The sequence below is a fragment of the Diabrotica virgifera genome, chromosome 8 (genome assembly GCF_917563875.1).
Source record: "Diabrotica virgifera virgifera chromosome 8, PGI_DIABVI_V3a".
NCBI lineage: Eukaryota > Metazoa > Arthropoda > Insecta > Coleoptera > Chrysomelidae > Diabrotica > Diabrotica virgifera.
The window spans coordinates 200,218,989-200,242,095 of NC_065450.1; the positions used below are offsets into that span (position 1 = coordinate 200,218,989).

Below are 23,107 nucleotides of genomic sequence, written 5' to 3' on the forward strand. Positions count from 1 at the left end.
GAAGTTAAGAAACACCTTAAAAATTTTATATCATTAGCCGAGAGAGAGACAGGCTACAAGATGAAAACTTTACGATCAGATAACGGTTTAGAGTTTATGAACCAAGAAATAAAGGAGATGCTTGACTATCAAGGCATAAAACATCAGAGATCAGTAGTGTATACGCCTCAGCAGAACGGTAGGGCTGAGAGGGAAAATAGAACCCTAGTTGAATCAGCCCGAACTATGATACAAGGGCAAAAGTTGAATAAAAACTTGTGGGCAGAGGCCATACATACAGCAGTGTATGTTTTAAACCGAACAGGCCCTAGTAGCATAAAAAATGTGACACCTTATGAATTATGGTACAAAAAGAAAGTCAATAATATTTCTACACTCAAGAGTTTTGGTTCTAGAGTATCAGTGCATGTCCCAAAAGAGAAGAGATTAAAATGGGATGCAAAAAATATGTTTGGTTTCTTTATTGGCTACAGTGAGGATGTAAAAGGTTACAAAATATTTGTCCCAGACAAAAATAAAGTTGAAATTCATCGAGATGTCATATTTTTGCCCGAGAAAACCATAGAAATAAAAAATGGGGAGACAGACATGAATAAAAACATACAGATGATATGTGAGGAGATAAAGTCAGAAGAAGATGACAGTGAAGCAGAAGAACCTCAAAATAATAGAGAAGAAAGCAGTGAGAGTGACCGTACTGATAGAAAATCTACATCAGGATATGTATTCAAAGTTTTTAATTGCACGGTGTCATGGGCATCACGGAAACAGTCTACAGTCAGTTTGTCCTCTACTGAAGCTGAATATGTTGCACTAAGTGTATGTGTGAGTGAAGCATGTTGGCTAAGATACTTAATGTATGATTTAAAAATAAAACCTGATTATGTAGCGGTTCTAATTCATGCAGACAATCAAAGCGCTATAAGGGTTAGTAGAAATCCGGAATTTCATAAAAGACTAAAACATGTTGATATTAGATTTCATTTTGTACGAGATAAAATTAAGGAAAATATTGTTGTATTAAAATATCTTAATACAAGTGACCAACAGGCTGACATATGTACAAAACCATTAGGTTTAACTCTGTTTAAAAAATTTAGAGAGTTGCTAGGTTTAGAATAAAAAAAATTAATTTAGATCTAGGAGATTTACCGTTGAGGGGGGGTGTTGAATACCCAGTAAAAATAAGCAACGGCAAATCTAGGGGATTTTTGTTATTGTATGATGTAGTTGGAAACAATGTTATATAAGTGTCAGATGTCAACTAGAAGTAAAAAATGTGTCAAAAAGAAAAATAAATGTTGATTTTGATGTTTAAGTTATTTGTAGAATTATTGAGTTTTCTTTTAAAATAAAACTGACTAGAAGTACTTCGGTGTTTAATTAACATCCACGCAATTCTGCAAAACATCACTATCCTTTAGGATGAGTCTTCGAGTCGCTTTGATCTAGATATGGGCAAGGTTTTTAAGTTATGATGGTACTAATATTGATGGTAATGGAACTACAGTTGGGTCTTTTCGTGGAGTAGATTTGCTTGGTTTAGCTAATAACTAATATTGGTTTAGCTTGTGATTTAATAAAAAAGGTAATGGAACTACAGTTGGGTCTTTTGGTGGAGCTGATTTGCTTTATAGCAACATAAAACAGCTCCATAGACTGTCAGTTTGGTTCTCAAATATGATAAAATATAGATTATTCAAGCCCAAAATGATATTAGAATGCGTTACCCCCGAGAACAGATAGAAAAGGAGTTCAAATAAGTTTACGCGACGATATCATTAAGCAATTACAGTAGCAGACTTAGTACAGTCGTAGACAGTCATACTAAATATTATAATAGATTACATATTATACGGAGCAACCATGGACTGCTTTATACAGTGGATCCTAAACCCTTTTTTCAGTGCGTCAATAATTTTGACGTCATATAGGATTTTAAGAATGTCGCAAATCATTACATGACATTTTAGTTAAATCTGACAGTTGTCAGAATATTTATATAAACATCAATATTTACACAAATATTTGTCAGAATATTAATATTTAAAATATTTTAATGTAAAAATAAATAAATATAAAATCAAATTTCACCATACAATGTCCGAAGATACCAATGACATAAAATATTTAGTTATCTGAAATTTATTTACGTCGCATATACATAAATGTATAGTATTTACGTCGCTGAAAAGTACTAACCTAGAAATTACAATTGTCATTTTACCATATAATATTGTTTATATAGGGATAGTTGGTCAACCCCACGGTTATTAGACTTTATTACGGTTGTCTTGTCCGACGGTGGTGGGGAGACTTATATTTTTGACTTTACGTCACAAGAGTTTACATTCCCATATTTTTAAATGATTTTCGATCATTGAATGTGTGTTATTGTGTATATATGTGTATTATTTGTGTTATTATGAAATAATTAGGCAAATAGTACACATTTTATCTTATACCGGGTGGTGAATCGTAAAAAGGGCCATAGGAAACTCAATGTAAAATTCTGAATTGTTGAATTCCTGCTTCCCTAATTATTTTACATCAAAAGTCATGAGAGAATACTTGTAGAGAATTAAAATCTGTATTAAAATCAAAAGTTAAAATTGTTCTACGATTTAAATGCATTCCAAAATTTTGAAAAATATGATACATTTGCCACAATAGGTATGCGTGTAAAAGTAAGGCCACACGTTACTATTTAACTGACAGTGCTCACACCATTGACTGAATAAAAAAATCTTTAGTATTAATCCTTTCTCCGCAACTGAGGGTATCTTATCAACTGTATTGTTTTTAAACAATAGATGATAAAATAAAAATATTGACAGTTCAAAAATGTGAACATTATTGCATTGTGTGTGGCCTAAGTTTGGGCTGAAAACTAAAATGTATTACATTTTTACAAAATTTTGGAATATATTTAATTACGTAGACCAATTTTAACAGTTATTTCCAATACAGATTTCAATCCTCTACAAATAGTTTCTAATGTCTTTTGATGTACAATAATTATTAGGGAAGCTGGAATTCAACAGTTCAGAATTTTACATTGAGTTAATGCAAAATTTTGACGCATGTCAAAATTCTCAATGTGTTTTAATTGTATTCATTTTTTTCGAATCCTGAGAAAACTAATAAATATTTTTGAAAAATTTAAACTCAGAATGAAAGACTACATTATTACCGAGGGCTGAAAGTCCCTGAAAACTTCTATAATGTTTATTTTAATAAGTTACAGGGCTGAAAATAAAAAAAAGTGTGATATTTAATTTCAAATATTTCATTCAATAGAATCTGCTTGTTTATTCTAAGGGGCTTTCCGCCCTCGGTAATAATGTAATCTTGCATCCTGCGTTTAAATTTTTCTAAAATACTTCTTTTTCTCAGGATTCGAAAAAAATCATATTACGATTCAAATGACAGTAAACTCTCGTGACGTAATCTCACCCTTAATGTTCATTGGTTAGGCGATTTAGGCAACCGTAGTAATGTCTAAGAACCGTGGGTCAACCCAATAGGAAAATTTGTTTGATTCAAATTGAGACAGTCACCAGATGTCCCCACAATTTCTGTCAGGGTCGCAATGTCAAAATGCATAGACACCAAGTTGGATACGATCCTATTCATAACACCCCAACTCGCATACATATTAAGAAAAATAAATATATATGGGAGAATATATTTAGAAATTGAATTAATGATGTCATGCTATTACATATATAATATGTAGTAGAAAGACATCATTAATTCAATTTCTAAATATACTCTTCTAATATATATTGTTGTGATCTTGTTTATTGATATGAGATAATATTTTTATATGTCATTTAATTTAATCAATGCATTAATAATAATCTAATTAATTTACCAGATCACATATCAATATGTTTTCAATCTCAGGGCTTTTTATAAAATTAATTACTTACATACGTGGCTTCTGAGTATTTCTTAATGGTTCCTAATCGGGATAGGAAAGAAAAGAGTAAAATAATAACACATATGGGTTACAATTGTAATCAAAATATTGTTTATTTTATTTAAATGGCAATCACTGCTTAATATTTGCTATATCTTATTTTTCTTAAACATAACATTTACACATGGGAATCTTATTTTCTTTTGATTTCCAATTGAAAGTTTTTATTAACATTTAACTATTATGATTTATTAGCAACAATTCTATTTAAGTTTGATGAATCTTTTCTGATATTATTGATTATGTTTCTTCAATTTTAAATGTGGTATTTACTACGAAAAACCCATACATTCATGTCCAAACAAATGAGACTGACCTTTTTCTGGTGCACTGAGAATGTCTTCACACAAGACCCGTTTCCTGCTATCCTTGGCTGCAATCCAAACCTCGTCCTGGCTTCCAGTAATGTTCTCCTCTGAAACTAGCTCGTATAGCTCTCGTTTCCTGCTTCTGTCGTGATGCTGTGTCCTACCTTTTTCGAAACTGCAATCAGCTACCGGGAACTCTTGGCTCAAGGAGGTTCTTTTACTCTCAACCTGGCCTACCTCTCGTTCTACGATAGATACTCCACACTCACGGAACTAAACCGGCTTTCTCACTCTCCGTACACTACCGTCTACTACTCGACTTCACTTCTTGACAGCTCAAAACATTCTGATCTCTATTTGTCATTCATTCCCCTACTTTCTAAATATCCCTTCCAGATGCATAAATCAAACTTCCACCACCAACTCTCATTCGCAGTATTCCTCAAAACCAATTTTTAAACTTTCTAAATATGCTTAATGGATTTCCAAGAAAATAGTTAATTCCCATTCTAAAATTACTTTCTACTATACAGGGTGATCAACTTCTGTGACAAAGTCCAATATATCTGTTATTATACAATATATGAAAAAAAGTTGTTAATAAAAGTTATAGACACCTTTAATGTACACATTTTAAAATTAGTCAGAAATATACAGGGTCATCCATAACACGGTGCCAAACCAAAGTTTTGTTTTTTTAAATAGAACATCCCATATTTTATTCAAAATCTGATTTCTCTACATTTTTCTGATTAAAAAGATATGCCACTTGTCTAGGGTTATACCGAGCGTTTGAAAGTTAGAGCACTTTTATTAAAAAATCATACTGATTTGATCGCCCTGTATGTTTCTAACGGTGTAATATAAACTAGTGTTGTGACTACTTTTGACTGTCAATATTAAAGTAGTTTTGCAGCAATGTACATTTTTTTTATAATGACACAAATTGTATACAGGGTAAGTCAAAATGTAAATTAAAGATTTTCTTCATTTTTTTAAATGGAACACCCTGTATTTTATATTATCACCGAAAAGCTCTATCAATATACTTACATATCTTTTAAATATTCCCTATACCTAAAGTTATTAGTTTTCGAGATATTTTAGTTTTATTGTTGATAACAACATGTATTACTTAGTCATTAATAACAATACTTTAATTTATCAAAAAACTAAATTAAATAAAAAATATTCAACGTACTTCTTATATTTCTTATAAAAGTTGTTCAAAGTGACCTCCCATAACGTCTACACAGCCTGGAGACGAGTTTCGAAAGACCTACTGACGTTTGTAAGCATATGTTATGTGACACTTTGAAAGGCGTCCTCATTTTCACATCGTCAGCTGTTGTTGGAGATGTCCTATACACTACGTCTTTAATGTAACACCAGAAAAAGAAGTCAACTTTGTTCAATTCTGGTGATCTAGGTGGCCAATGAACTGGCCCATCTCTTCCTATCCATCTTTCAGGAAATAATTCATCGAGTTCACCGTTGACAAGTGCGTTGTAGTGAGCAGGGGCTGCAGGGTATTAAAGACGTAGTGTATAGGATACCTCCAACAACAGTTGACGATATAAAAATAAGGATTAAAAACGCCTTTCAAAGTGTCACATAACAAAAATGCTTACAAACGCGAGTAGGTCTTTCGAAACTCGTCTTCAGGCTGTGTAGACGTTATGGGAGGTCACTTTGAACAGCTTTTATAAGAAATATAAGAAGTACGTTGAACATATTTCTATTTAATTTAGTTTCCTTGATAAATTAAAGTATTGTTATTAATGACTAAGTAATACATGTTGTTATCAACAATTAAACTAAAATATCTCGAAACCTAATAACTCTAGGTATAGGGAATATTTAAAAGATATGCAAGTATACTGATAGAACTTTTCGATGGTGATATAAAATACAGGGTGTTCCATTTAAAAATATGAAGAAAATCTTGTATTTACATTTTGATTTACCCTGTATACAATTTGTGTAGTTATAAAAAAACTGTATATTTTTGCAAAACTACTTCAATATTGACAGTCAAAAGCATTAAGAACATTAGGTTATATTACACCGTTAGAAACATACAGGGCGATCAAATCAGTATGATTTTTTAATAAAAGTGCTCATAACTTTCAAACGCTCGGTGTAACCTTAGACAAGTGTTATATCTTTTTAATCAGAAAAATATAGAGAAACCAAATTTTGAATAAAATATAGGGTATTCTATTTAAAAAAACATAACTTTGGTTTGGCACCCTGTTATGGAGGACCCTGTATATTTCTCACTAATTTTAAAATGTGTACATTGAAGGTGCCTATAACTTTTATTAACAACTTTTTTTCATATATTGTATAATAACAGATATATTGGACTTTGTCACATAAATTGATCACCCTGTATACAATTTTAATGACCTATTCTCTATTTCCACTTAGTCGTATTTAGCATCGGCTAATGACCGATCCTTCCGCGAACAAACGATAATGACCTATTAACGATTTCACTTGAGTCTTATTTAATCACTTCTTAAAATTAAATATAACAATTTGTTGTATACAGGTTGTTCTAAATTTATATGCCCGTGGTTGAGAAAATTGAAAATATTTTATATTAAATTGAATTTTGTCTATAATTATCAAATTTTAATTTTCATATCAAATAGAAATATAACAAATCCCCGCCTTGTATTCGATAAAATTTATCTGCATTTTTAAATAAATTTTCTCGAGGCAAAACCAACTCCCTGTATATTTCCTTACTTTAATCTACGTCTTATACCCCTTCTTCTTGTATTACTCTAATTAGTCCCACCTGTAGAGTAATTGTTTCCTTATTTTCAGTGTCCTTATCCTGTGTTAGAGTGTCGGCTATTATGTTGTCTTTCCCTTTTTCCCATATCAATCTTCTGTCTTTTTCCTCAGATTTTTCACATACTTTTACCGTGTATTCTGCATCCTCGTTTTCATATGCCTCCCCTTCAAATGCCACTGTTTCGATCATATCTTTTTCGCTTTCATTTGTTAGCTTTATTTCTTCTTCTCCTGAGCTCATCTCTTCTTTTGAGGAATCCCAGTTTTCTTTTGCTTTTGATACTCTCAATTTTTCTTCTTCTGGGCTCAACTCTTCTTTTGAGGAGCCACAGGTTTCATTTTCTTTTGTCTTTTTCTGACTTTTTCTCCCTTTTCTTCTTTGTCCTTGCTTCGTTGCCAAATTCATTTCCACTGTTTGTTCTTTACCTGATTCGTCCGTATTTTGTTTCTCCTGTTCCTTGTCCTGTTCTTCTTCTTTTTCTTCTGTTAGATTCATCGTATTATTTTTAAAATCTATCACTACATGTTTTTCTGCCAATTCGTCAACTCCTACTATCATGTCATGTGACATGTTTGGCATTATTACACATTGTAGTGCATACATCTTCTTACCCAGTCGTACTATTACTCGTATGCCTTCATTTATAGTTGCCAATGTCCGTTTGTTTGCGCCCACTAAATTTACCCTAGGTATTTTATAAATTAAATTTGTTAAGTTAACTTCTTCTATTAGTTTTCTGTTGACCAATGTTATTTCAGATCCAGTGTCTATCATAATTTTAATTGGTTTCTCGTTGATAAATCCATCCACAAATTTTAAATTAACTCCATTTTTCTTTTCGTTGTTTCTTGCCAATTTAATAAACTCCTTGGGGTTACAAAAGATTCCTGTTTGATTTTTGGTTTTTAGTGAGCGCCGTCGTGAAAAAACGCCGGTTGCTCATCGTTGTTTATATTTTCGTCATAATGTCTCTCTCCGTCATATCCATCTGTCTGGGTATTATTTACTTCTCTTCTATTTTCTCTTGGTCTGTCGGATCTGTTTCGGTTTTCTCGATATCCCTGTTCATTATGTCTACCATTATTTCTGTTTTCTTGATTTGAGCGTGTGGTGTTTCTATTCTGGTATTCTCGATTTCTGTCCTCATTCCATTGCCTATTTCTTTGTTCATAATTTCCTCTTCCGTTGTCTCTATTTTCGTTTTCCCTTCTGGGATTAAAATCTCGTCTTGTATAGTCCCTCCTATTTTCATTTCTATCTCTGTACTCCTGTGTTTCTCGGGACCTGTAATCTTCTCGCGACCTTCTTGATTTTCTTTCTCTTAAACGCAATTCTCTTATTTGTAGGAATTGGCATAAACTATCTATGTCTTTGTAGTTTTGCAATGTGATATGGTCTTCCAGCGTTTCTTCGAAATGTCTTGCAATCAGTTCGACTAATTGTTCCGATGAGTAATTATATTGTAAATGTTTTGCGTTATAGTAAATTTGTAATGCATATGTCCTTTCTGATATACCCATCCTATCATTGTATTTCCCATTTTGCAATTCCTTGTTAATTTCCAATTGTTGGACTTTTCCCCAGAAATAATTCAAAAATTTTTGTTCAAATTCTTGCCAACTGTCAAATTCTTCTTCTTTGCAATCGAACCATAGGCTTGCTTCATTTTTGAGATGGTTTCTGATAGTTTCTTTTGCTGTTTCGAAATTTCCGATGTGTTGTATTTTCTTTTTCAGGCTATTTATGAACGGCACTGGGTGTAATCTTCTTACATCCCCGCCAAACCTTATTTTCACGTCATCTGTGCTATGTATAACCATTTCTCTTCTTTCTCCTACATTTTGTTGCGTCCGGTTTTCGGTGACTTGTTTTTCTATTTCTGTGATTCTTTTTTCCACTTCTTCTCTGTCTACTTGAATAGCATTTTCCAACTTATTTTCCAAATTTTCTATTTCCTTTTTCTGGCAATTCGTTATTTCCTTTATTTTGCTTTTGATTTCTTTAATCTCTGTCTCTTGTTGTCCCATATCGTTCTTGATCATTGTCAAACATTCTTTTACTTCCTTTTCATACTTTCCTATGCGTTCCTCCATTTTCTTGTTGTTCTCTTCTATTGCTTGTTTCATTTTTTGTTGTGTTTCATCCATTTTTTGATCCAATTTTTGTTGTGTTTCATCCATTTTTTGATCTACTTTATCCATTGTCCTTTTTGCTTCATCCATTGCTTGTTTTGTTTTTCTTTGATTGTCATCCAGTTTTTGTTGTATTTCATCCATTTTCTGTTCCATTCTTTGTGACTGGAGTTGCATCATTTGTAATAGTTTATCTATTCCTGATAATTCTTGCTGTTCTGATGCCATGATTGTCGTGTCTAAAATCTCTTCTTGGTCTGAATGTTCTTTTTGTTTTTTGTTGTCTTTGCTTTGGCTTCTTGTCACAGACATTTGTTTTCAAAAAGTACTATCCCCGCCAAATATGAAATTTTACTAGTATGTTACCAAAACGACTTTTTCTCACCCAAATATTATAAATTGTCAATAAATATATCAAATGTAAATATCGTAAAATAAAATATTAAATCAGTTATGTAAAATTTGTACCTAAAGAGATCTAAAATTTTATGTTATCAGATGTAAGTATCTCACTTTTTACCACAGGCATATAAATTTTCAAATACCGGCTTTACTCTTTCTATCCTTCAAATTTGCCACTAGAAATACTTTACAATGCCCTCCACGTTGGACGACAGTTGTTGTGATCTTGATTATTGATATGAGATAATATTTTTATATGTCATTTAATTTAATCAATGCATTAATAATAATCTAATTAATTTACCAGATCACATATCAATATGTTTTCAATCTCAGGGCTTTTTATAAAATTAATTACTTACATACGTGGCTTCTGAGTATTTCTTAATGGTTCCTAATCGGGATAGGAAAGAAAAGAGTAAAATAATAACACATATGGGTTACAATTGTAATCAAAATATTGTTTATTTTATTTAAATGGCAATCACTGCTTAATATTTGCTATATCTTATTTTTCTTAAACATAACATTTACACATGGGAATCTTATTTTCTTTTGATTTCCAATTGAAAGTTTTTATTAACATTTAACTATTATGATTTATTAGCAACAATTCTATTTAAGTTTGATGAATCTTTTCTGATATTATTGATTATGTTTCTTCAATTTTAAATGTGGTATTTACTACGAAAAACCCATACATTCATGTCCAAACAAATGAGACTGACCTTTTTCTGGTGCACTGAGAATGTCTTCACACAAGACCCGTTTCCTGCTATCCTTGGCTGCAATCCAAACCTCGTCCTGGCTTCCAGTAATGTTCTCCTCTGAAACTAGCTCGTATAGCTCTCGTTTCCTGCTTCTGTCGTGATGCTGTGTCCTACCTTTTTCGAAACTGCAATCAGCTACCGGGAACTCTTGGCTCAAGGAGGTTCTTTTACTCTCAACCTGGCCTACCTCTCGTTCTACGATAGATACTCCACACTCACGGAACTAAACCGGCTTTCTCACTCTCCGTACACTACCGTCTACTACTCGACTTCACTTCTCGACAGCTCAAAACATTCTGATCTCTATTTGTCATTCATTCCCCTACTTTCTAAATATCCCTTCCAGATGCATAAATCAAACTTCCACCACCAACTCTCATTCGCAGTATTCCTCAAAACCAATTTTTAAACTTTCTAAATATGCTTAATGGATTTCCAAGAAAATAGTTAATTCCCATTCTAAAATTACTTTCTACTATATACAATTTTAATGACCTATTCTCTATTTCCACTTAGTCGTATTTAGCATCGGCTAATGACCGATCCTTCCGCGAACAAACGATAATGACCTATTAACGATTTCACTTGAGTCTTATTTAATCACTTCTTAAAATTAAATATAACAATTTGTTGTATACAGGTTGTTCTAAATTTATATGCCCGTGGTTGAGAAAATTGAAAATATTTTATATTAAATTGAATTTTGTCTATAATTATCAAATTTTAATTTTCATATCAAATAGAAATATAACAATATTTATATTTCTTAATATGTATGCGAGTTGGGGTGTTATGAATAGGATCGTATCCAACTTGGTGTCTATGCATTTTGACGTTGCAACACTGACAGAAATTGTGGGCACATCTGGTGACTGTCTCAATTTGAATCAAACATATTTACCTATTGGGCTGACCAACTATCTCCCTATATAAACAATGATAATATATTGTGAAATAATGTCACGATCGATTACTTTTGTTTCAAATTATTTTTATTCGCATCATTGATTGGTTATCTATTTAGAGTATTGTAATCACCTGCGAAGAGTTGAGTACGAAAGCAATAAAGTTGGTCTGAAAATCAATAAAGCTAAGACAAAAATAATGGTGGTCGACAGATTCGACACTATTCAACTAACTAACATGTTACAGGAATACCATATAGTAAAACACCTTTGTCTATCTCGGATCTAGTATAACTAACGATGGTAACTGTGAAGCAGAAGTTCGGAAACGTATTGGTATGGCAAAAAATGCGATGAGTCGCCTAACTAAAGTTTAGAAAGGCAGATCGATTTCTAAAAATATCAAGATGAGGCTGGTGAATGCCCTTGTATTCTTAATATTTCTATACGGAGCAGAGACTTGGACTCTCCGCGCACGCGAGCGCCAAAAAATTGATGCCTTTGAGATGTGGTGCTGGAGAAGAATGCTGCCCATATCTTGGACAGCTCATAGGACAAACGTTTCCATTCTAAACCAACTCGAGATTAAAAAAAGACTGTACAATATGTCTGCAACGAATTCTGCAATTCTTCGGTCACGTGGTTCGCATAGGTGACGACAGCTTGGAGAGATTAATTGTTTCTGGAAATGTTCCGGGGAGAAGATCAAGAGGACGATCACCAACTAGATGGTCCGACCAAATTAAGAAACTCAGCTGGAAACTCATTCTGCGAAGCTCTTACAGCAGCTGAAGATAGAGACCAATGGAGAAAAATTGTTAGGAATATTGGAAGAAATTACAATCCTCAGTAATGGGGAAACGACGAGAGAGAGAGAGAGAGAGAGAGAGAGAGAGAGAGAGAGAGAGAGAATCACCAACCAATTATACATATTTAAGTGTAAGTCGTTTTAATATGCAAATACCCGTCAAGGCATACATAATTTTCTAATTTCAATGTATAATAATCACAGAGGTACGTTTTTTTCTGTCACTTCCAACTGTAATGCGTTAGAGAGAATTCGATAATCTGTGACGCACTGAAAAAAGGGTTTGGGATGATCTGTATCCTGTCAAGCAACCATGCGCAGCTTTAGAGTCCCTAATAATTTCTTACGAGAGCTTTTTGTGCAATTATTTTTTCTATTTTAGGTGTTTGCAATGTCCAAAAAGCTTCTCAAAAGCAGAAAATTTATTATCTCATCAAGCCATACATTCTGGAAACAGACCATTCGGTTGTCATATTTGCAATAAATCGTTCATACGCAAGAGAGAATTGGACAGGCATATTGCGACCCATTCAGGAATGAAGCCGTTTAAATGCCCCAGGTACGTACTCGTAGATCTATGTAATATCAACGTTGCCATTGATTTTGAAAAAGCATTTAGTATAAAACATGACAAAAACGGGTTTTTTTTTTAATAATAATATGTTCTCTTCTTGACTTTCGTTGCTTTTATCTTTGTGAATTAGTGGGAAAAGAAAAGTACACTCTGGGCCAAAATTAACCGCCCACTTAAAAAATGGGCCATTTATGATGCCTCGAATTTCCTAAACCTGTTCCGATTTAAGTGATTTTTTTAATATGTTATAGCCTTAATCTTTAACAATATTGCTGTAATAATATTGTTGTTAATAAGGTAAATTTTCATTGTATACCGGGTGTACGAATCAAACTGTTTTTCTCTCAAAGTTCGCATCACTCTGTGGAATATTCTAGCATTTGTAAAATACTGAAATTAAAACCAAATTAGCCTCATGTTTACTCAACATTTTGTTTTTTGATTCATTCGCTTATGTTGGACCATAAAAAAGTTACGTACTTTAACAATGGTGTCAAGAGATCAACGACATATCCTGGTGCAGATATCGGTTCACACCATAACCCTCTAATAGCTGACATCCAAGTGAAGCTCAAAAAAGTCGAAGAAAACCCCAAAACACCAAAATTACATATATCAGCATCCAACAAAACGCTAATAGAAAATGACCTGAATAATCAGCTAAAGAATTCAACAAATGAAAACAATACAGAAATATGGAACACGTTTAAAGATCTTACCTGGAAAGTAATGGAAAAATATACGACAACGATGCAGAGGCACAAAAAACAACAATGGATGACTGATGAAATCCTGGAATTGATGGAGCAGAGAAGAAAACTGAAAGATAACAAAACAGAATACAAAGAAAAACAAAAACTAATTAAACAAAAAATAAAGGTAGCTAAAGAAAAATGGATGGAGGATAAATGCAAGGAATTAGAAAAGTTGAATGAAAAACATGATACGTTTAATATGTTTAAAAAAGTTAGAGAAGTAGCTGGTCTTTATTATAAGAAAACTTCACATACTATAACCTATTCGTCGGGAAAAATGATAATAGACGAACACGAAATCCGAACTACCTGGTATAATTATATAAATGAACTGTATAATGATGATAGACCCGAAGAACTGGACACTTTAGATGAAGGTGAAGGACCAGAAATACTAAAATCAGAAATACAACATGCTATAAAATTGGCAAAAAACAAGAAAGCCGTTGGTCCCGACAACATACCTACAGAAATGTTGAAGCTCATAAATGAGGAAAACATTGGAATACTAGTTAAACTTTTCAATGATGTTTATTCGACTGGTGATATCCCTGAAGATTGGTTAAAGTCCGAATTCATAACCCTACCAAAAAAACAACGTCCGAAAAACTGTAGCGACTATAGAATGATAAGCCTTATGAGCCACACCTTGAAAATCTTTCTACGTATCATCCACAGTAGAATCAGAGATAAATGTGAAGAAGACCAGAATGAAACACAATTTGGCTTCAGAAATGGACTGGGACCCGGGACGCACTCTTTGCACTAAATGTGTTATTGCAGAAATGCCGAGATCAAAGAAAAGACGTCTTTGCTGTATTTATTGACTATGAGAAGGCCTTTGATGGAGTACAACACCACAAATTAATTAAAATACTAAAGGATAAAGGAGTTGATAGTCAAGATGTACGAATCATAGAAAAATTATACTGGCGTCAAACAGCGACAGCTTGCATAAATGGAAAATCAACAGAAATATGCAAAATACAAAGAGGCGTCAGACAGGGTTGTATACTGTCCCCACTGTTGTTCAATTTGTATTCAGATAGAATATTTAAGGAAGCGCTGCATAATTTGGAATGGGGTGTGAAGGTTAATGGAATTCTGATAAATACAATCAGATATGCAGACGATACAGTTATTTTAAGTGATGATATGAATGGATTACAACACCTTTTAAATGCCATTGACAGAGTGGGAAGAGAGTTTGGCCTAAATATAAACTGTTCAAAAACAAAGTACATGGTATTTAGCCGTTTGGCCCATCAAGATTCACGGTTATATGTTGATGGTCATATGATTCAAAGAGTACCCAGTTTTAAATATCTTGGTTGCCATATTACTGAACAACTAGATCCAGATAAAGAGATAAAATGTAGAATCGAGATAGCCCGCACGACATTTTTAAAAATGAGGTCATTCTTCTGTAATGATACCTTGCAACTTCAACTTCGAAAGCGCATGATTAAATGCTACATTTGGTCAGTCCTCTTGTATGGTGTCGAAGCATGGACATTAAAAATATCCACCATTAACCGTTTGGAGGCCTTTGAAATGTGGCTGCACAGACGTATTCTAAAAATACCATGGACGGCTATGCTGACAAATGTGGCAGTCCTTAAGAGAGCAAATGCTACCCGCGAGCTGCTTGATAACATCAAATATAGAAAGATGGCCTATTTTGGACACGTAGTAAGGGGAGACCGGTATAATATTCTTCAACTTATTATGATGGGTAAAATCGAAGGACGCAGAGGAATTGGTAGAAAGCAGGCCTCTTGGTTGAAGAATATCCGGGAGTGGACAGGAATAAAGAAAGCAGAACACCTATTTAGAATAGCTCGAGACAGAGACAGTTTCGCCATGTTAATCGCCAACGTCAAGGGGACTTGATAGGGCACGTTAAGAAGAAGAAGACTTTAACAACTAGCCATGTTTTTTTATCAATACAGTGTGTTCTTAAATAAGTATGGCAAACTTTAAGGGGTAATTTTGCATAAAAAAATAATGACAGTTTGCTGTATAAACGTATGTCCGCAAATGCTTCGTTTCCGAGATAGGGGGTGTTGAAATTTTTCTTACAAACTGATGATTTATTTATTGCTTTAAAACCGTTTGAGATATGCAAATGAAATTTGATGGGTTTTAAGACGTAGTTATTGTGCACTTTTTGACATACTTAAAGACACACTATATAAAACAGCAGAGAAAATTTGCGAATAAAAGTCAATAAATAAATATCATAAGAGAACAGAATGGTGGAGTCAAGAAATAAAGAAAATAATAAAGGAAAAGAAGCAAGCCTGGAAAAAATATCAATGTAGAGATGAAAATAACAAAGCAGAATATATAGAGAAACGTAATAGAGCAAAGATAGCAGTAAGGTAAGCGAATGAGCTGGGACGAATTTGGAAAAGAATTGGAAGCAAATTACAAAACAGATAACAGAAAATTCTGGAATCGTATAAAGAGTTTAAGAGGGAAAAAAGGCAGGGAACAGTGTGGAATCAAAGATAAAAATATCCAATTGAAAATAGAGACTACAGAAATAGTAGAAGTATGGAAACAATACTACGAAGATAAATTCAAACACGATGAAGTAGAAAGAAATGAAGCAGGAAAAAATAGACCAGAACTGGAAGAGGAAGAGGAACCAGAGAATATAAGGAAGGTAGAACAGGAAGAAGCTATAAACAATATTAAAATTGGAAAAGCGACAGGAAAGGACCAAATAGATCCAGAAATGATAAAATGGATGGGTGAAAAAGGAGAGGACTGGCTATTACAGATATGCAAGGAATCATGGAGTACAGAGAAAATCCCAGAGGACTGGAAGAAAAACATAGTTCTACCAATATACAAAAAACGCTGGACGGAAGGGCCGCCCGAGAACTTTATCGTGCCGATCTATTATCGTTATGGTACTAGATATTGGCATTCTATAAAAATAACAAAGTTACTCGTTATTTTGATATTTTAGAAACACCTACTGTACTTAAAAGTATTTTATGGTTCTACGCATCATTAATTCCTGCATTTGAGAAAATGTTCGATGCCATATTTCGGGGACACACTATAGATGTGTAGATTATTGCATAAATCAATAGAATATTATAGTCATACTTTCATTTCAAATTAGTTCATTTTTCTGAGAAATTAATAGTTTACAATATTTGCATTTCATTCTATTTCGATTACGCCAGTCAATGCGCGAGATTAAGAACAAGATATTATCTCCAAATTCTATCCTACTGCATGGATTTTAATGAAATTTTGGGAGTAGCCCAATCTCCTAATTCAAAGTCTATCCTATATACTATGGCGCTTTTATCATGGGGGAAGTTCCCACCACTTCTCAGGGGTGAAATATTTTTATTTTCGAATTACATGGAGAAAAAGGAAGATTTTTAAGAAAATTTAAAAATTCATTCTATAATTTGATCACATTTTTTAAAAAAAACATTTATTTTAAACCCGTTTAACTTTTTGAAAGTAGAAATAACACTATATTAAAAGGTATTGAGAAGAAAAACAATGCATTTAAATTATGGTGGATGGGGAGTTAAATGTATATACTTTTCATTTTTCCTTAAAGTACATTAGTCATTATATTTTTTGCACCATACCTCGCTTAGTTTGTAAGTAACCGACATTTAACGGTGCTCGTTTTAAAGGCCTTTTCAAACACTACAAAAGGTGTTGGTAGCATTATACACCTAAAACCTACCGTTCCTCTGTTATTTCAAGTTGAATACACCAATTTGAGCATGCACCAAAAAACAAACTATTTTCACCTACCATATCTCTTTTTGTATTATAAATAGAACATTTACGAAGGAACGAATCTCTTTATTATTTATAATCTAAAAAATGTTTTATATAGAGTTTTTAGTTCGATGCATAGTTTTTAAGGTATTCACAAAAAAACCGTCCGAAAAGGTGTCATTTTTCAATGAAAATGGCCAATTTTCAACTACGCATAACTCAAAAAGTATTGAGTTCTCAAAAAAAAGTATAGACCAGTTTTTGCTTAGAAATAGGTTCTTCAGCCACTTCCGTGCTTATTTTGACCAACAAATTTTCCACCCCCTTACCTCCAACCGCCCCAAGATAAAAAGCGCCATAGTATATAGGGTAGATTTTGTTTCTTGAGCTATTCCCTACTTACTGTGAAAGTATCAAGTACATCAATGTAGTAGGATGGAATTCGGAGCCAAATACCCTCATTGACTGCTCTACAATAATGCTCTGCTATGAACGCGTGAGAGAGGACACACATTAAGATTATAGCAAAATTTCTATTTACCGTAACTTTTCGAGTTTTTGAGCTACAGCAATAAATTTTATGTCATTGGAAAGGTAATTTTGCATTCTTTCAAAATGTGTTAAAATATACAGGGCGTATCAAAAAAATTAAGATTTTTTATTCATTTCCGGTTCAACCGGAAGCCATGTTTTTGGTAAAATTTATTGTGATAATAGATAATAAAATACCATATATGTCTGCAAAATTTCAAATTTTAGTTTCTATTAAGAAGGAAGTTACGGGCACTCGAATATTTTTTTATAAAAAATTCATAACTCCCCTCCTATGGGGAGTTAAGATATATGACTAATGTCATTCAATTTACTGATAGGATATCAAAAATATATCAAAAAATAAAAAAATTCCTTGGAGCCATTTTTGAGAAAATCTAGTTCAAATTTATGTCAAAATTTGACCCCTTAAATATAGGCAACCCGTAACTTTTTCTGAAAAACGATAACATCTTTCTTATAGCCCCGTCTTTAGGCTATATAACGACTTTTTCAAATTAAACTTATCTTCAAAAACTTTTTAGATAGATAGGGAAATGTGTCGGGGGGGCGGTCGGCCATGTTGGCCGCCATTTTGAATTTGGAACTGTCAAATTCCGTACTTTTATTTATACTACATTCGCTCTCGCGAGATTTTTTTTGAGACATTCGGAATAGGAAACATACAACACAAAAATTCCTACCTCACACTATTAACTGCTAAAATCAACTCAAATCAACTTAATCTTTCATTAAAAAAAAGAAGAATTATTAGAAATAGTGGGAGTGTCTACTAATCTCATAAAATTTTGTGAAGTTTATTTCTACAAAATATTTTTATTTTGTACAATCAATAATTTTCTCATTTGCTATCAATACATTATAATGGTTTAAATAAATAAATATTGATTGGCGTAAGGTTTATGTTATTTTTATGTCTGTTTACTATTAATAATATTGGATATGAGCAGGTGCGTTGGTTTTGCAGTAATTTCCAGTCACTTCTGACAACTGAATTTTTCAAAAAAGAAATTACTAACGTCAGTGTCAAAAAAAATCTCGCGAGAGCGAACGTAGTATACCTATCGATGAGCTTACTTTGAGTTGAATTTCATTTATTTCTGTCAAAATTTGCAAAAATGGGCCCTAAATAACCCCCCTATTTCGGCCCCCCTTTGAGAGATTTTTTTTAAAAGCTTAGTTTCTCGACAAAATTCTCTTAAACTTACTCATACCGAATTTCATCGAAATCGGTCCAGTAGTTTTTGCTGGGCGGTGGCGACATACGTACGTACATACGTACGTACATACTTCCGACATGTTTTTTTTATTTGCTTTTTAGACTCAGGGGGACTCAAAACGTCGAAAAAAAGTGAAATCTGAAAAAATTTTTTTTGCACGATCCTATAACTTTATCTATTATACTATACTACGTATATAGTACGATAAAGTAAAAGGACAACATAATGAATGCGAGAATTATAGAGCAATATGCTTGTCATCGGTCGCCTTCAAGGTATTCACGAGAATTATAGAGAAGCGTCTAAGATCAGTGAAAGAAAAAGGAATGGAAGACGAACAGGCTAGGCTACATTCAGATCAACCCGTCAAACAAACGATAACGTCTACATTATAAGGAATATAATAGAGAGACAATGCCGTAAAGGAAATGAACTATTTCTCATGTTCGTTGATCTGAAGGCGGCATTTGATACGATAAACAGCGAAATAATGTGGAAAATATTGGAAAGTTATAATATACCAAAAAAGATGATAAAAGTCATAAAATCTATATATGTATGTATATGGAAGTAGAAGGCCAAGTACAAATAAATGGAGAAAGATCAGGCACGTTTAAATGGGATAAGGGAATTAAACAAGGAGATGGACTAAGTCCCCTCTTGTTTATAATAGTCATGGATACTTTAATAAAAAATACCAAAGATCAAACAAGAAACCTTCAATATATGTATAGTAGGATATAAAAACTTAAATGTAATAAAGATCAACTCCCTTCTATAGAGCTGTTCATCGATTGTCATTTGTTTCGAGCTTCTGTCATATGTTGTATAATCTGTGTATAATATTAATATACACGGATTATACGAAATATGACAGGAGCTCGAAACAAATGACTGTGAATGAAAAGCCCTATACGCTGATTATTAGTTTTAATCACAGACACAGTAGAGAAAATGCAGAAACTAATAGATATTTGGCAAAAAGAGATACAGAATTTAAAAATGGAAATGAATCTCAACAAAATAAAACTTATAAATGAAAATGAGAAAAAAGAAAGGAATACTAATACAATAGTAAAGGAACACGTAATAGAACACGTATCTACTTTTGAATAGTTGGGAAATATAATAACAGATGCTGGGAAAACGGACTTGGCAATATAAACTGAAGAAGGCAACTAACATGTATTACTTTTTAAATAATACAATTTTTGGAAAGTCAGAAATAAACAACAAAACTAAACTCGGAGTATATAACACTAGTAAATCCGATAATCGATAATGACATATGGGGCGGAGACATGGATTGTGCAAAAGGAACATGAATCAATGATAAACGCGACCGAGATGAAATACATGAGAAGAATAGCTGGAGTTACGAAGTTTGATAGATTCAGAAATGAAGATATAAGAAGAGAGCTGGAACAAGAACCGATAATGAGGAAGATCTAAAACAAACAATTAGCTGGTTTGGACACATACAACGAATGGAGCAGAAGAGAATTACAAAGAAGGTTCATGAAGCCAAAATGAGAAACAAAATGAAAAAGGGAAGGCCGAGGAAGACATGGATGGACGAGATCCAGGATATAGGTGAAAGGAGACACATGAGTATGAGGGATATGAAGAACCTGGCCACCAATAGAAGCGCTTGGAAGAAATGGATAAAAGGGGGAACCCGACATCCGACGCCCTGAAGGGCACTAAGGATTATGAGAAAAAAGAAGAGAAAAATGTAATTTTCATTACACCAATAATTATGGCTCAATCCTATATAAACATAATAAAAATAACTTACATAGAAGTAAAAAACTTCGGTTTGTATAATGGTATAAAATTTAATAAAAACTTTAAAAAAGTCATCCAAGTGGATAATAGAAAAACGTCAGAACGTTTTCGATCTAATCATCTTCAGTGACCTAGAATGAAGTACTTTCTTTTTAACTTGTATTTTTTTAATAAAAATACTCAAATTTTATCTTTGTGTTGTAGGTGTACGAAGAGCTTTGGCCGAAAAGACAAGATGATGCGGCACATGCGTATCCATGACATCAACAAGACCTTCACTTGCGGAGTGTGCTATCACACGTTTAATAGAAGAGACAGTCTTCACCAACATATGAGGGCGCACCACGCTATCAAAGAGACTGTAGAGACTGGTAATGGACTGGAATGATACGTTATATATTTATATTATAGTGGTTATATGAATTGGATCTAGAATTTCCTGCTGCCTTGTATCACTTTTATAGTGTTGCTATTTTTATTGTCAACTCATGTTGTATTTTGTATTAATTATAAAATAATGTTGATGTCTGTAGTATTTTTTGAACCACTAGCAACATTTACGGCCAGTTAGTTAGAATATAATGAATCCTTGGTCTATTCAGATTCAAACAACTATGAACTCTAAGGACAAAATGTAATAGCGGGAGTGAAACATGTGACCAAGAATTAAAAAATATCAAAATATCCTAATTTTCTTTGAAAAGAGATAGTTTATTCTTTTTAGTCACTGAATGCAGACCTGGCTTCAGAAGTTCACAATAGGGAACTTTCATAAAATTTTAAATTCGAAAAAAATGTTATAAATCACAACAGAACATAATTTAGAACCTGTATCAAAGATAAAAAAGTTTTGTTTGTCTTTCGTTTGGCCCCTAAAGACGACTAAAAATTCAACTTATACCAGCCACTCCAAAACGCGTCGTGACGTCACACCGTTGTATGTTTACATTCTACCCCAATTGTATATATAATTTTAAATTAAACATAAACGTCAGTAAAAAATACAGTTATGGGACGTTAAAAGTGTTTTTGATCGTTTGAACTATTCATAGAAAATTTGTACTTTTACAAAATGGTTTTATTTTCAATAGTAAACCTTCTTTCCTTTCCTTCAAAAACTGTATCAAACTCCTATCTCAACAAACTGGTATATATTATTACAACGACATACGATAAATGTCATTAGAATATAAATATTTTTCCTTTATTCCCCGACGACGAGCTGGCCAAATACCCAAGTAGGTGGAGGCCAATAAACTAAAGAAGGAGAAGAAGAATATACCTAAATATAACGCTGTGTCTAAGTGCACGCTAACGTGTACGCAAATAAAAAAGTTAGAGTGTCGGAGAGTGTTGGAATTTGTTTAATCGCGTTGTATTTACACTTTAATTTTAATATTGATTAGTAAAGAGATTTCTTATTTTTTATTTGTTTAGTGTTTGTTTTTAAATTAACTATGCAGTGTGGACAATTATTTAGTCGTTTTAATGAGTTTAACAACATTTTAAAGCAGTATGAAAAAGTTAAGAGACTATAAATTAATATATATTTTTTTAGTTATAAGTGAAATAGTATTACCGTCCAAAATTAAAATAAAAGGAAGACCTAAACCTTTCACAATAATATTTAACTTGTTCTGAAGCTATTTTCTTGTGGCATTTTTGTAATCAACTATTCTAAATGGGAACTAAGCCACAATTTAACTAAAAAAAAAATGAATTTTCTTAACGTTTCGACGTCTAAATCGGACGTTGTTGTCAAAATACAAAATATTATTAAATTAAACAGAAATGTTGTTGCTTACTAAAAATTTTTTTCTAATAATTTATTTAATCTGACTAATTTTTGTATTTTGACAATGACATCCGATTTGGACGTCGAAACGTTAATAAAATCATTTTTTTAGTTAAATTGTGGCTTATTTCCCATTTAGAATAGTTGATTATAATAATTAACTTACGTATAAAAATTATTTTAACAATATTTTGTACGTGTCATGTCAACTAAATAAATATATTTATTTTGCTAACCTAAATATATACTTTTATATATACATTGATTTATTACAATTAAGTTTGAAACATCTGAATAGTTCTGCTTCCCTTCCCTTGACAAATATTTTTCTATCAAACAAACACTAAACATATCAAAATGGCATGTACCAAAATATTATGTACAGTCACTACGCACGCTAAATAATGACGCCACTGGCTTGATGAAGTTTAATTCGCGTGTACCTAACTTTTTTATTTGCGTACACGTTAGCGTGTACCTAGACACAGCGAAATATAACCATAATAATAACTAATGTAAAACTATGTGACGTCACGGGT

General features: G+C 32.7%; 2 protein-coding genes across 4 annotated transcripts in view; one reads left to right on the forward strand and one right to left on the reverse strand.

Moving 5' to 3' along the window:
• LOC114328243 (gastrula zinc finger protein XlCGF26.1) overlaps positions 1–21,297 on the forward strand; it is a 95,872-nt gene extending 74,575 nt beyond the window's left edge. Inside the window, exons 6-7 of the mRNA XM_028277034.2 lie at positions 12,502–12,678; positions 20,978–21,297. Of these exons, the coding sequence (XP_028132835.1) occupies positions 12,502–12,678; positions 20,978–21,161 (361 nt within the window). The 3' untranslated portion in view covers positions 21,162–21,297. The remainder of the gene's footprint in view (positions 1–12,501; positions 12,679–20,977) is intronic.
• The window catches only part of LOC126890563 (cilia- and flagella-associated protein 251-like), a 438,236-nt gene continuing 419,021 nt past the window's right edge, over positions 3,893–23,107 (reverse strand). For 2 of the 3 annotated variants that reach the window (XM_050659608.1, XM_050659606.1), the window contains exon 2: positions 9,454–10,520. The gene's annotated coding sequence lies outside the window, so the exon portion shown is untranslated. Of the gene's footprint in view, positions 4,458–9,453; positions 10,521–23,107 lie in introns of those variants that run through there. The other variant, XM_050659607.1, reaches the window with a different exon arrangement.